This window comes from Rhinatrema bivittatum, chromosome 2 (assembly GCF_901001135.1).
Source record: "Rhinatrema bivittatum chromosome 2, aRhiBiv1.1, whole genome shotgun sequence".
In the NCBI taxonomy this organism is placed as follows: Eukaryota; Metazoa; Chordata; class Amphibia; order Gymnophiona; family Rhinatrematidae; genus Rhinatrema; species Rhinatrema bivittatum.
The window spans coordinates 528,104,053-528,119,641 of NC_042616.1; the positions used below are offsets into that span (position 1 = coordinate 528,104,053).

The 15,589-nt window shown below is 40.9% G+C and overlaps 1 protein-coding gene across 2 annotated transcripts in view; it reads left to right on the forward strand.

The window, feature by feature from the left end:
• The window catches only part of TXNL4A (thioredoxin like 4A), a 47,967-nt gene that overhangs the window by 11,259 nt on the left and 21,119 nt on the right, over positions 1-15,589 (forward strand). For both annotated transcript variants that reach the window (XM_029590806.1, XM_029590808.1), the window contains exon 2: positions 13,791-13,964. In XM_029590806.1, coding sequence (XP_029446666.1) covers positions 13,791-13,964 — 174 coding nt within the window. The remainder of the gene's footprint in view (positions 1-13,790; positions 13,965-15,589) is intronic.

Here is a 15,589-nt window from a genome sequence, read left to right on the forward strand (position 1 = left end):
CAGATTTTGGAATCATCTGTAAAAGGGCAAACCTGTTCTGATAGCCTTTCTGCAGTATCTTTGTCAAAAATGTTGAAGAGAGCCTGAAGAATGCCAGTGGTAACCCCTATCTCCTCAGAGTGAACTTCATTTACCACGATCAATTGAGCGACTGGGCTGCCCAAAAGTAACATTTTTAATCAATCTAGTGTTCGCTGCTTTCAGTGAATGTATCTGAAATGATATAGAGCGCAATGAGTACATTTTTCTCCTAATCAGTCTTTAAAAAGTGTGTGCCTTGTACAGTACTGTGTACATTTCCAGTGCTAAATAAATCATAGTGGCAGTATTAAATGGTTTTGCACACAATCTGTTTCCACTCCAAACTGGAAAATCCATTGCATTCCTTTTTTGCAGCAAAACTTAGTTCAGGTAGCTGTTTTTTTCATTTTGTGTTTTCCAGTGCTGTTAGCAGTAGCCTCTTCTCCCTGTTTTACTAACTCACCTGATTCAAATAACATCTATGCCAGTCTTCAGATCTCCTTATTTTGGATTTTAACCCCTCTCCATCACTTTCTGCACTGCCTTTCCCCATCTATTCTGATTGATTTTAGCTTCCTTTTCTTTTTCACTCACAATGCCCCTTCATGTATATACAGTGCATTCAGAAAGTATTCAGACCCCCTTCACTTTTTCCACATTTATTTATATTACAGCCATATTCTAAAATGGATAATATGCATTATTTCCTTCCTCAATCTATACACAATACCCCATAATGACCAAGCAAAGTCAGGTTGTAGAAATGTGTGCAAATTAATTAAAAAAACAAACAAAAACAAACCTGAAATATCACATTTACGTAAGTATTCAGACCATTGCTATGACACTCAGAGCTGAGCTCAGATGCATCCTGTGTCCATGAATGATCCTTGAGATGTTTCTCCAACTCGATTGGAGTCCATCTGTGGTAAATTCAGTTGATTGGACATAATTTGGAAAAGCACACATCTGTCTATATAAGGTCCCACAGTTGACAGTACATGTCAAAGCAGAATCAAAGCCATGAAGTTAAAGGAATTATCTGTAGACCTCTGGGACAGGATTATGTCGCAGCACAAATCTGGGGAAGGGTACAAAAAACTTGCTGCAGCATATAAATTCCCAAAAAACACAGTGGCCTCCATCAATCTTAAATGAAAGAAGTTCGGAACCACCAGGACTCTTCCTAGAGCTGGCTGCCCGGCCAAACTGAGCAATCAGGGGAGAAGGGCCTTGGTCAAGGAAGTGACCAAGAACTCGATGGTCCCTCTGACAGAGCTCCATATTTCTTCTTTGGAGATGGGAGAACCTTCCAGAAGGACAGCCATCTCTTCAACACTCCACCAATCAGGCACTTTATGATAAAGTGGCCAGACAGAAGCCACTCCTCAGTAAAAAGCACATGACAGCCTGCTTGGAGTTTGCCAAAAGACATTTAAAGGACTCTCAAAGCAAAGATTCTCTGGTCTGATGAAACCAAGTTTGAATTCTTTGGCTTAAATGCCAAGTATCATGACTGGAGAAAAATAGGCACTATTCATCATCTAGCAAATACTATCCATACTGTGAAGCATGGTGGTGGCAGCATCATGTTGTGGGGATGATTTTCAGTTGCAGGAACTGGGAAACTAGTCAGGATTGAGGGAAAGATTAACAGAAAAAGTACAGAGAGAACCTTGATAAAACCCAGCAATCTGGACCTCAGATTGGTTTGAGGATTCACCTTCTAACAGGACCACGATCCTAGGCATGCAGCCACGACAACACAGGAGTGTCTTCGGGATAAATCTATGAATGTTCTTGAATGGCTCAGCCAGAGTCCACACTTGAACCCGATCGAACATCACTGGAGAGACCTGAAAATAGCTGTGCATTGATGCTCCCCATCCAGCCTGACAGAGCTTGAGAGGATCTGCAGAGAAGAATGGGAGAAAATCCCCAAATCCAGGTGTGCCAAGATTGTAGCGTCACACCCAAGAAGACTTGAGGCTGTAATCTCTGGAAAAAGGTGCCTCAACAAAGTACTGAGTAAAGGGTATGAGTACTTATGTAACTGTGATATTTCAGGGTTTTGGTTTTTTTGTTTGTTTTTTTCATTAATTTGCACAAATTTCTACAAACCTGATTTTGCTTTGTTATGAGTTATTGTGTAGACTGAAGAGGGGAAAATGCATATTATCCATTTTAAAATAAGGCTGTAACATAACAAAATGTGAAAACAGTGAAGGGGTCTAATACTTTCTGAATGCAATGTGTTTGTTTGTGTGTGTATATATAACATATATAGTCAAAAAATAAGGCAACGTACTGTATTTTATTTGTGCTTTCACGTATCACATGCAAAAAAACCCCCCTAAAAACCAAAAGATTTTTGGGGAAAAAGAAAAAGCACTCCTGCTTGTTATTTCCCTACTCCAAAAACGCCATTATTTAACTAAAATTGTAATGCTTTATTGAAAATATAATATAATTTGAGTTTTACATTTTTTCATAAAACAAATAAACATTTGATAGAAGTATAATTTGCTGCTCAATTTTAACCTTATCAATTTCCACAAATTTGCGATCTTAAACCCAACTGATATTTGCCCTCAACTCCTATACTACTTCTAACCTCAATCTGTCCCTTGATTGTCCGAATAACACAAACAATATTTTAAATCATTGCTGTTGGTCTTCTACGATGCAAAACACCACTGTGAGTTCAAGTTTTTATACTAAGTATCCTCACGATTACTTTAACTACTGTTACAATGCAATAACTAAATCATTAAACTTTGTCATTAATATCGCTTTTGAATTTTCAAACAAATAATTCTAAATTCCTCATCGGTGGTGTGTCCCACTTGTACAGTTTTTTTCTTCTGTCCCAACAAGGGCCTTGTTTCGCCGACCAGGCTTCTTCAGGGGAATTGACTCGACAAGACCAGACACCAATATGGAATTATCACTCCCACCTCACGATTGTATTAATACTGAAAAATGTTAGAATAAAATAGTATCACTCATTGAGCTACACACCCCTACACGAGTGTATTCACCCTTAACAAAACTACTATCCCCTGTATTTTATTATCCAATACTTTTCAGTAATATTTTAAGATGAACATTTATCGTATGTACATTATCATAACATTGTACTGTGAATTAAGAATCATTGAAAATTCATATTGTATTTAAAATATATATAATTAGAAAAACCATTCGTACTGAACACACTCCTAACTGAACAAAATGGAGTGGGTCAGAAAAAGCATTCCCGATTCACTATGGCCATATGGCTCCCCTTGTTCTACTAAAAATATTCCCGAATCCAGGTATGCACCTATGAAAAATGCATTAGAAAGACCATTCAAACCTTCCTCTCTCAACTATTCTGATAAAATGAGTTCAAACTACAATTACAACAAATGAATTTTTTCAGACATCGTACTTATATGCTCCCACAGTCCTACTTACTGTTACATCAGTTCTTCAACCCTCTTATGTCATTTGAAGCAAATATCCACACGGGTCACCATAGATCTACAGAGGGCTTTTATGCCCTTTAAACTATCACCTATGGATATATTAAAGACATAAAGTTCTTATCCAGCATTGTGAGAAAAATAAAACCATATAGTCCTCCCATTCGAGATAACTTTCCACGCACCTTGATAAAAAAACTTAGAGCATCAGATGCCTCCAAACACACTCAAACTTCGGAGTAACAGCTAACACCGCCTCCAGCGGCTGTGATCTTCAATACGGGGTAAATGTTTTGAAACTTATCTTGATCAAAAGAATCTCGATGATTGTTTTCTTTTGAGGTTTTATGCTAGTACTGAAAAGAGGAAAAAAAACCTCTTTCGTGAGACCACAACCATATATCACATACTTCAAACTACCACTATAAAATGCAAACACTCACCCTCACCGTCCTTATGGCGGCGTCGGTCTCTCCGACTGAACTCATAACGAGACCGCCGTCTTCAACTCGCCTATTTATATTCCTCCCCTGTTTTCAAACGCACCCAATCACACCACACCTCTATTTGAACCACCAATCCCAAAACCTCACTATTACATCCTAAGCAGACATACACACTCTCCCCTGCTTCCAATGTGCTATCAGTAAATGCATCGAATGGCCTTTACCACCTTAATCTACCCTATAATGTACTGAAATGATTTCTCTTTCATATGATATTGTCCTCACCGTATTTACCAGCTCTCCTGTTAAGTTCTTAATACTCCTACTATCTCAACCTAACCCCTTCTTGCCACAAATGAAGAAGCCATCAACATTTATGAGTCTAATCTCAAAACACCAAAGTCCAATGTCTCCAAGCGCTCTTAACTGTTAAATGAATGCTTCCCATTCTATCATTGTGTTTAATCCCTTTGGCGTTATTGTCTGCCAATAATAAATAATATCAATACAGTTTTGTTTTTTTAATCAATATTTTTTATTCACATTGCAAGCACATATAACAAAGTAGTAACACATTGAGCACTCATACATACAGGTCAACAGGATGTGCTGTTGACAGTGCAGTTCTTTTCTCTTACATTTTAACTTATTCAGGTTTATAGAAACATGATACAGCAGTGCAACAGTTCATTATAGGTATACTTTTTACTTTTGATATTTAACTAGTGCCCCTCCCCCATCCCAACAACTAACTAATGATTGAGGATGGTTGAATTATATCCCAAATGACATTAGGTTATCCTTGAGTAGGCATCTGTGGATTCCTTAGGTATCAGCTAAAAAAAAAAAAAAAGTAAATGATAAGACAAGGGGAAGAAAGTATTCGCTGCCTTAGGCCCGGTTAGCCAAAATACAACTTTGAGACTAGTGAAAAAAGAGAGAGGAAGAATAAGGGGAGGAGAAAGGAGGGGAGCAAAGAAAGAGAGAAGGGAATAAGTACAAGCATATATAAGCAAATGTAACAATAATTATTTCCTATAACGCAGCTAACTTTGAGGAGGAGCAACAGACCAACCAAATACGAGCATAATCCTTTGGCAAGGTGGAGAGATATTCTCCCCATATGGAAGACGTTTGTGAGAGTCTTTTTGGAGACATCTTCTGGGCTGTGAGGTATTCCATGACCAGTAATTTGTTGACTCTTTGTGTCCAAGTCGGGAACAGAGCAGGGGTGGGGACCATCCACTGAGCCAAGATAGCTGCTCTTGCAGAGAAAGTGACCTTATCCAGGAATGTTCGTCGAGGCAGATCAATGTCTGGTAGTTTTGTCTCCATAAAGGCCTAATAACCAAATGAGAGAGTCCAGGGGGATATCACGGTCCCACAATTTTGACACAAATGCTGCCAGTTCTATCCAAAAGGATTGTAAGAAACATAGAAATGACGGCAGAAAAAGGCCAATCGGCCCATCCAGTCTGCCCAGCAAGCTCCAACACTTATTTTCCCATACTTATGTTTCATCAACCACCAAGTTCAGGGCCCTTGTTCGTATCTGTTTGATTCAAATTTCCTGCCCTCCCCTGTCATTGATTCAGAGAGTAATGGAGTTGCATCAAAGGTGAGCATAAGGCTTAATGGTTAAGGGTAGTAACCGCCGCATCAAGCAAGTACCCCGATGCTTATTTTCCCCGACTGCACAGATCAATACCTTGTTGGATGTAGTCTGAATGTAAATCCTGTTTTCCACGTTTCCCCCTGCCGTTGAAGTAAAGAGCAACGTCGTATATGCATACAAACTGATGTATCAGGCTTAATTGGTTTAGGGTAGTAACCGCTGTAATAAGCAGGCTACACCCTTGCTTATTTGTTTACCCAGATTGTGAAATTCAGTCCTTGTTAGTTGTTGTCTGAAAGCAAATCCTCTTTTCCACATTTCCCCTTTGCCGTTGAAGCAGAGAGCAATGTTGGAGTTGCATTATCAGTGCAAAGGTTTATTGAGTAAGGGTAGTAATCACCAGGTACCAGCCTCCACTCCAGAATCCACCCCCATGGATCTTCTCTTCATTCCCATCCTCTAGCCTTTATGGATCCACAGTGTTTATCCCATGCCCCCTTGAAATCCTTCACAGTTTTAATCTTCACCACTTCCTCCGGATGGGCATTCCAGGCATCCACCACCCTCTCTGTGAAGAAATACTTCCTGACATTGGTTCTGAGTCTTCCTCCCTGGAGCTTTAAATTGTGGCCCCTAATTCTGCTGAATTTTGTCCAGAGTAAAAGGTTTGTTGTTGACCATGGATCATTAAAACCTTTCAAGTATCTGAAAGTCTGTATCATATCACCCCTGATCCTCTTCTCCTCCAGGGTGTACATATTTAGGTTCTTCAGTCTCTCCTCATAAGTCATTTTATGTGACCATCCACCCTTTTGGTTGCCCTTCTCTGGACCACCTCCATCCTGTCTCTGTCCCTTTGGAGATGCGGTCTCCAGAACTGAACACAGTACTCCAGGTGAGGCCTCACCAAGGCCCTGTACAAGTGGATCATCACTTCCTTTCTTTTACTAGATATTCCTTTCTCTCTATACAGCCCAGCATTCTTCTGGCTTTAGCTATCACCTTGTCACATTGTTTTGTTGACTTTAGATTGTTAGACACTATTACCCTAAGGTCTCTCTCCTGCTCTATGCACATCAGCCCTTCACCCCCCATTGAGTACAGTTCTTTTGGATTTCTATACCTCATATGTATGACTCTGCACTTCTTGGCATTGAATCTCAGCTGCCATATCTTTGACCACTCTTCCAGCTTCCTTAAATCATAAGAACATGCCATGTTGGGTCAGACCAAGGGTCCATCAAGCCCAGCATCATGTTTCCAACAGTGGCCAATCCAGGCCATAAGAACCTGGCAAGTACCCAAAAACTAAGTCTTTCATGTTACTGTTGCTAATAATAATAGCAGTGGTTATTTTCTAAGTCAACTTAATAGCAATAATGGACTTTTCCAAGAACTTATCCAATCCTTTTTTAAACACAGCTATACTAACTGCACTAACCACATCCTCTGGCAACAAATTCCAGAGTTTAATTGTGCGTTGAGTGAAAAAGAACTTTCTCCAATTAGTTTTAAATGTGCCACATGCTAACTTCATGGAGTGCCCCCTAATCTTTCTATTATCTGAAAGAGTAAATAACCAATTCACTTCTACCTGTTCTACACCTCTCATTCTCTCCACTCCTTCCAGCGTGTCCACTCTGAGGCCACAAAAAGACAAACCTTACCTTCTATCCCGTCCGTAATGATGCTCACAAAGATATTGAACAGGACCGGTCCCAACACCGATCCTTGTGGCACTCCGCTTAACACGGCTCTCTCTTCAGAGTAAGTTCCATTTACCATCACACATCATCTAAGGTAGGGCAAGTTCAAAAACTATGGATAAAATCTGCTTGTGGCCCGTCACAGCGTGTACATTTAGGGTCTGGTATAAGATGCATTTGGTGTGCCTTTTGCAGAGCACAGAAGGCCTGGTGTAAGAATTTAAGTTGTTTGTCAGGGTTACACATTCAGAGATATTTCGGATATTGGAGAAGCACAGTTGTAGGTCCTCTGAGGTCAAAGAATTAGATGTGAGAGTAGACCACTTATTGGTGATTACCCTTAGGTGCTGATTAGACTGGACTTTCTGTAGCTCCCTATAAAATTGAGCACATTTTTGTTGGCATTGATCCGCTCCCACGAGGAGCTCTTATAACTTATGGTAATTCAGCAGACCTGGATTGCTGATTTGCAGGAGGTTTATTTAGTGCTGTATTTGCAGATAACTGTAGAAGTCCCTGGTGGGTATGGAGAATGTCTCCTGTATGTCAGAGAAGCATACAATATGTTGAGCATCATGTTTGGACTCGATCAGTTGGAATATCCATCGAAGACCTTGGTCATGCCATCTAGTGACCAGAGTGTTTTCCAGGCATAAAATCCAGGTTGCCACCTATGGTGAGGCCCGCAGTCGCTGTGTGTGGTACATGAAGCATTGAACATAGCATTCTCCATGCTTTGCGGGTTGGGCGGAATATTAAACTGGACCTTATCTCAGCCGGGAGCAGCTTTCTGTCCATGTGCAGAGTCACGCTTAAGGAGAGGGGCAACACCCATGTTTTAAAGGACTCCAGTGGTGGTGAGTAAGAGGTGTCGTGTAACCAGTCACGGCTATGTCTCATTAGGCTGGCCAGGTTGTAGAGCAAAAGGTTAGGGCAGTTGAGGCCTCCGTCTGTTTTGGGAGGCATTAGTACATCCTGAGGAATCCTTTACTTTTTCCCACACCACAGGAATTTCTTTATCCTCTGTTGATGTTATCAATATCCTTTTTAGTAAGCCAGATGGGTAACATATAAAAGGTATAAAGCCATTTGCATATTTCCATCATTTTTAGTAGATAGATTTTGCCAGATAAGGATAGTGGTAAGTTTTGCCAGAGCTGCAATGTTTAGTAATGTTTAATTCATAGAGCTTGATGGGATTAACTGGTATATGAATACCCAGATATTTCAGATCCTGTGTGACCCATTTTAAGGGAAAAGGTCCTGACCATCATGTCCTTAAAGTCTCTAATATGTCCAGTACTTCCGATTTTTTCACAGTTAATTTTCAGACCGGCATATTTTCCAAAAGCTTTCTGTATTTCCAGAATTACAGGCAATTCTTTTTGTGGCTGCCCAAGGAATACTAGCGCGTCATCTGCGAATGCCGCCACTGTGAATTTACTTCCACGACTAGTGAATCCTTGGATCAGCAGGGAACTCAGTTTTTCAGAGTAGAGGATCTATAGTTAGAATGTATAAAATCGGAGAGAGTGGGCAGCCTTGTTGAACTCCTCTTTGGATTCGGATGGGGCCTGAAATATGGGCATTGGCTATAATGTGTGAGGTTGGTTTGTGGTATAACATGGTGATATACTGTATGATTGGACCTTGAAACCCAAACCTCTGCAGAACAGAGAACATGTATTCTCAAGACATTAGATCAAAAGCTTTCTCAGAGTCAAAGCCAGCTGCTAGAGTCTGGGTACCAATATGCTGTGAGGATTCTATTGCTCTGACAAGCCGTATGACATGAGAGCCAGCATTTCGGTTTTTCACAAATCCAGCCTGGTGGGTAGAAATAATGATGGAGTACAGTTCTGATCCTCAGTGCCAAAATACGCGCATAAAATTTCAAGTCATAGTTTAGGAGAGAAATTGGTCGATATGATGGAGCCAGCAGTGGATCTTTGCCTGGTTTAGGAAGGACTGTATGAAGGCCTTGTTGAAGTTTGGGGAAAATTTATTTTTCTGACATGCGTCTTAGAAGAAATGGGTTAAGGAGTTGGTGACATAGTATTTTGTAAAAGTCTGCAGGGAACCCATCTGGCCTTGTGTGATTTCCCGGTTTTGATTACAATTTGGACTTCAGCTGTTGAGATTGGGCGGTTAAGGTGTTCCAGTTGTGTCTCAGTTAACTTGGAGAGTGGGAGATTATCAAAAAACTGATCCTTGTTGAAGTTGTTTCCCGTCTAATCCTGTACATATAAGGTTTCATAAAATTGCTTAAAGTTTTCACAAATTTCTGGGCTTGTTTGTAAGTATTTCTCCAGATGTATTTTTTAGGCCCTTGATGTGTGATCTCCGTTGCCTGATAGTGACAAGTCTGGCTAGTAATTTTGCAGATTTATTACCAAACCTAAAGAAGGAATGCTCGTTTATCTTTAAGGCTTTTTGAGCTCTAAGATGTAAGGAGGTGTTCAGAGTGTTTAGACATGCTCGATATATTTCCTTGTTTTTCTGGGTTGGATTTGGCATCTTGAAGTTTCGATTCTAGTTCTAAAATGACTTTAATCAGCTGTTTATTTCTATTGGAGACATAAGCTATGTTTCCTCTCAGTACTGCTTTGCTGGTTTCCCAAAACAGTGTGGGATTATCTTGATGTTGGGAATTACGTTGAACAAAAAGGTCCCATTTTTTTTCTAGAAATTGGTGGAAGTACTTGTCACCAGTTAAGTAGCTGGGGAAACGCCATGGTTTGGAGGGGGTTTTCTCATTGGAGAGATGGAGGTCCACCCATATTGGAGTATGATCCGCAATTTCCATTGGACCTATCTCTGCCCCGTCTATTTTTGGAAACACGTCTTGGGATGCAAGTACATAGTCAATTCGGGACATGGTCGTGTGAGCTCTAGAGATATGGGTGTATTCTCTCACTTCTGGGTGAAGTACTCACCATACGTCTAATAGTTGAAGATGTTTGGTTAAGTAATGGATCCCAGACCTCGAGGGTTATTTGTAACCCAGGGGGAGATGTGATTTGTCCAGCGTGGGGTCCTGAATGCTGTTAAAGTCTCCAAGTGCCAGTAGAGAGCCTTGTGTGTGGGTAAGCAAAAGGGAGATAAGTAATTTGTAAAAGCTAGGGTCTGGGGCATTGGGAGCATAAACGTTACATTTAGTAAGGGGATTGCCTTCTAGTTGGCCTTGCACTATAAGGTAGCGGCCATTTGGATCTTGTATTTCTTTGGTTATCTCAAAGTCTGTGTCTTTGCTGATCAATATTGCTATCCCTCCTTTTTTGCCTTTAGCGGGAGCGAAAGAGCATTTCTGCACCCATTCCCTACGCAATTTAGCATTTTCCGTAGCGTTCAGGTGCGTTTCTTGTAGGCATACCAGGTTAGCTTTAAAACGCTTAAGGGCTTGGTAATTTTTTTTTCCTTTTTAATGGTGAGCCCAGGCCGTCTATGTTCCAGGACAAGAATCTGTTTTTACCCTGCATCGCCTGATGGAGCACTCGTTAGTGGGCCTGTGAAGCGTGTGTGAGAGTCACGGAGGGAGCCCCCAGATGTTTCTAGAAAACAATTGAAAGGGTAGATTATCAGTGATTGCCTTAGCCCCCCAGATACCATCTATCCTGTAAGATACAACCCATACCTCAAATCCCATCAATTTCCCCCTCTCCCCCCCCACTATCAACTTAGAAACCTGTTGACTTCTCTGGTCAACTATGGAGGAGATCATGTTTTGACGTGACTGGGTGCCACATCCCAATGTCTGCATTATATCACCTCATCGTAGCGTGGAAATGGCCTTTCAAATGGTGGGGCAGTTTGAAAGTGCATTAATCCATGTTTGTGCTGTTTCTGGCATTTCGTATTGTGCCCATATCCTAAGTTTTGCCCGGAACAACAAAGGAAAGCGTATCTGTCTTTTTACTAGCTCACTGCAGACTGGGGTGAACGCTCTCCGTAGTGTAGATACCTTTGCTGAATAGTCCGGAGCAAAGTGGACGCGCGATCCCCAAAAGAGGAGCTCTTATTTGTTTTTTATGAGCCACTTGCAATATTTGTTGTTTATGGAAATAGTTCAGTACCTTAAAAATAACGGTCCTCGGCCTCTTTGCCTTGTCTTGGCACGGCCCTACTCTGTGGGTTCTCTCAATTTCCAGGACACCCTTCAGTTCCGGTAGGCGCAAAGCTATCCAGGATCCACTCGAGGAGAAGGCCGCGCAACATTGTTCCTCCACCACCTCGGGTACTCTAATTAGGCGCACATTAGTACGTCTGGATCTATTTTCGAGTCCATCTATTTTATGTTCATGTTCCTTAAGTGTTTTTTCCAGCGTTATGATTTTGCGGGTGATGCCGAGGACGTCATCTTCCAGGACTGACATCCGTCTCTTGACTTGATCGATACGGGGAGTAAATTCTGATCTAGAGGCTTGAAGCGAAGAGATTTGAGATGATAGACCGGCTAACTTGTTGTCTCGTGCTGCTATTACTGCTTCTTTGATTTCCAGTGTTGTAGGGTGTAGGAGTTGTGCTTTTCCCCCCTCGGTACCTGTGCTCGTTGCCATCTTGGCCTCCATTGTTCAAGGTTTTTCTTTTTCTTTTTTAGTGGTCTTGGGAGGCATCGGAGTGGGGGATCTTTGCATATATGTGGTAATCGACATATGAGGTAGCTGGTAAGTTGGTTGTTGGTATTCTGGAGGCAGTTAGAGGTGGATCGTCTCTGATTGGGGGATGTGGCACCCAGAGCTGGCTCAGACGCATCTGTCCCTGCTCACCACATCATATGATCCCCCATCAATACAGTTTTTAAAACTGCAATTGTCAGGGTTTGGATACACCCCCATCTTCTGCAATTGTCGCCTTTTTTAGAAAGGAAAAATGTCACGTTGATTTCTTTGTGTCTCCTCAAAACAGATCTTTTCGCTCTGTTCTGATTAATAATTCCCTTGATGACCTTTTGCTTTCCCTTTTGTAGTTTCAATGCATTCATATCCATTGTGTAGACTAGTGTATTTTAAAATCGGGGTCAAGGCCATGCCCTGCCCCCCATTCTAGCAGTTTTGGTAGGGAGGGAGGAAGTGCAATGTTGACCATATTCCGCTACCATATCAAGGCTCTGCATGACTCAGCAAGTTTGAACTGTGTGGCACCCTTACTCATGCACTGTTCACACAAATGCTGAGAAGCATGGGAGTACCAGCACCCTGTAGCTGAAAGTGACTGGAAAGCCACATGGGGCTGGGGCTTTTCTGACAGTGTTTCTAGACTTCTCCCTCCCACCATCCCAGAGTAAATGTAAACATTGTGGCAGGGCAAACGCTTATCCTTATGACTGCCAGCTCTTAAAGGGGCACTACTCCCAACACGTAAATAAAAATAAATCTACCGGTAATGTATACGGAGGTTCTTGCACTTCCATATGGGGTCAACCTTACACAAACTACAAAGACTTGGATGTGTTTTGGAAGTCTGCAACTGCTGGTGTCTTTAAGCCGGCAGAGAGGGCATTAATTACAATTCGTAGAAGCCTTGATGAGTGGCACTACTGCTGCTGACAAGTTTCAAACTTGTGCTTATTCAACCTTTTTTTGTGTTAGACCATGTGTCCAACATTTGTGCACATAGCTTTCTGAACAGCATGACAAACTGCTGATGTATACATAAGTGCATATACTCGCACAACAAGGACTTTTTCAAGAAAATATAAAAAGGATCATTTCACTATTTTCAGTTCAAAACAAAAGTGATATTTCACTGTTAAGTTTGTAACTTGTACCTTGATAAATTTTTGTACTTATTAAATTTTGTATTTTTTAAAACAAACTTTTCACATTCAGGCTGGTGCGATATAGTGCACTCAGCCAAGCGCATGGCTTTACATGTGCTTGGACACGCATTTTGTATGAACGTCCAAAACCCCTTATGCAGTAAGGGTATTAATGCATCCAAAATGCATGTCCAAACCAGCACGTAGCTAATAGTACTCATCACATGTAAATTCATGTTGATGAGGCTATTAACTATTACCCATGTATGCCAAAAATTGTGTACCCAATGCACATATTTTAAAATATTAAATTAGGCGCACAGGAGAGGTGGATTGGCGCATGTTAGGAGAGTGGGCGCTCAATGAGTGCTCATTTTACGGTCTGATTTTGCATTGGCCTGATTGTAAATAGTTTCAATAATTTTAATAAAAAATGAATTTTTTGCAGTCATGTGTGAATATTTATGCAAAATTATGCAAATTTGCCATATAATTGCCACAGAATCTTGAAAAATCTTCCTCAGGAAATCAGGAGCTCAGACTATATCATCTTTTATCTTATTTATATATATATATATATATATATATATATATATATATATATATCTAAATGAGTAGAGCACTTTGAAAACTACTTTAAGCAGTTGATAATATTGACATGCTTATTTATGCTAGTAATCAAACATTTAAGTAAAGATTGAAGGATCAGCCATACTTTATTCATTTGCATGAATTCTAAGATGGGCCTCTCCTTAGACGAGTTTGTTTTCTTTTCAGGCCTGGCAGATAGCTGTGAAGATGTCGTACATGCTCCCACACTTGCACAATGGCTGGCAGGTTGACCAGGCCATCCTTTCAGAAGAAGATCGTGTTGTAGTTATCCGCTTTGGTCATGACTGGGATCCAACATGTATGAAAATGGATGAAGTCTTGTACAGTATTGCTGAGAAGGTATGCCGGAACTGAGTGTTGGCTAATTTACTTTGTGTAGGCATTGCCATAGAGGTGAAGTAGCTCCACTGTGGTTGATGTGCCACATCATGGGGGAAAAGAATCACGCTGGCCTTGTATGATGTCATCAACCAAATTGTTCAGAGACATGTAGTGTATCTAAGTAAATGATTAATTATCATTACTTGTTGACAGATTGTAAACTGAGTGGAATGTAATTTATTTCGCAAAAAGAAAAATATATTTAAAATACACTTGTAAAAATACTCATCTATGTAAAAGTCAAGCAAGTTGAAACCTCCCCATTACACCAATGGTTCCCAAATTTGGTTCTCAAGATTCGCTATTTGGTTTTCATGATTGCCAAAATTATATGTTTGGTCTAAAAACTGGTTTAATTTGCATGCCATAAACTGTTCACTGGATATCTTGGCTACTGATGGATGAGGGCAGGATACTGAATGCTGGGGAAAGAGGGATGGGGAGAGAGAGGAAGAATCTGACTGCTGTGAGGAGGAGGACACTGGATATTGGGGAAGGACTGGGGATGAGAGTAAGAGCAAAACTCACACTGGGTCAGACCATGGACCCATCAAACACAGCATCCTGTCTCCGATAGTGGCCAATCCAAGTCACAAGTAACCGGTAGCATCCCAAAGAATAGGTCCAGTCCTTCTTACTCATACCTAGGGATAAGCAGTGGCATATCCAAATCTACATGGCTAATAATGGTTTATGGAGTAGGAGTTGGAATGAGACAGGAAGTGGTGGGGAGAAAATGGCCAGATTGGTGTTAGAGGAGAGGTACTTAGATATGGGCTTAAGGAGCAGGCAGTGTTGGTGATGAAGAGAGGCTGGGAGAGGCTAGTTGATGAGATCAGAAGAGAGACATCATTAGAAAGACAGTAGTTGAGTATAACATGAAAAGTTGAGGCAGCCAAGGACAGAGGGAAAGGAGGCTTAATGGGTCAAAAAATGCAAATAGGTTGGGGGAAGAGAACTGAAAGCAGACTGGGATGAAAAGAGGAGAAGAGAGGTTTGTGTTGGAAGAAGAGAAACTGAGAAATGAGATGGGTGGCAGAGTGGTTGGGGAGGAGGGAAGGGAAAGAGAAACTGGTCGATTCCTTCTGTCCTACCAAAAAAAAACAAAAAAAACTGTGAGGAAGGAACGAAGAGAAACTGAAGAAAGCAAAGCTTTTGGAGGAGATTAGACTGAAGAAGAAGAAATGCATATAAGACCATGAAATGATTGGGAGACTGTACAAAATATTTATAGTGACTGAGAAATGTTCAACAGTTTATAAGTTTGGGGAGACAAACCATATTGTACTCAGACATTCAGTATGATCTAATGAGTACTCCTGGGGGAGTTCTGCACACAAAAACTTAAAATTCTGCAAACTTTATATTGGTCAAAATACACAATTTACATGACAGTCTTTAATTACATTTTAAATTAATACAGAAAAAAAGTTATTACTTAAAGATGCAGAATCTTAAATATTTTGAGCAGAATTTCCCTAGAAATTCACTGTAAGTGTCCCACTCGCTCTCCCTACTCCCCTGGTCACTTTGCCCTCTCAGGCCCCAACTCCTCCACCTCTAGGCTCAATCCCTTCCACTCT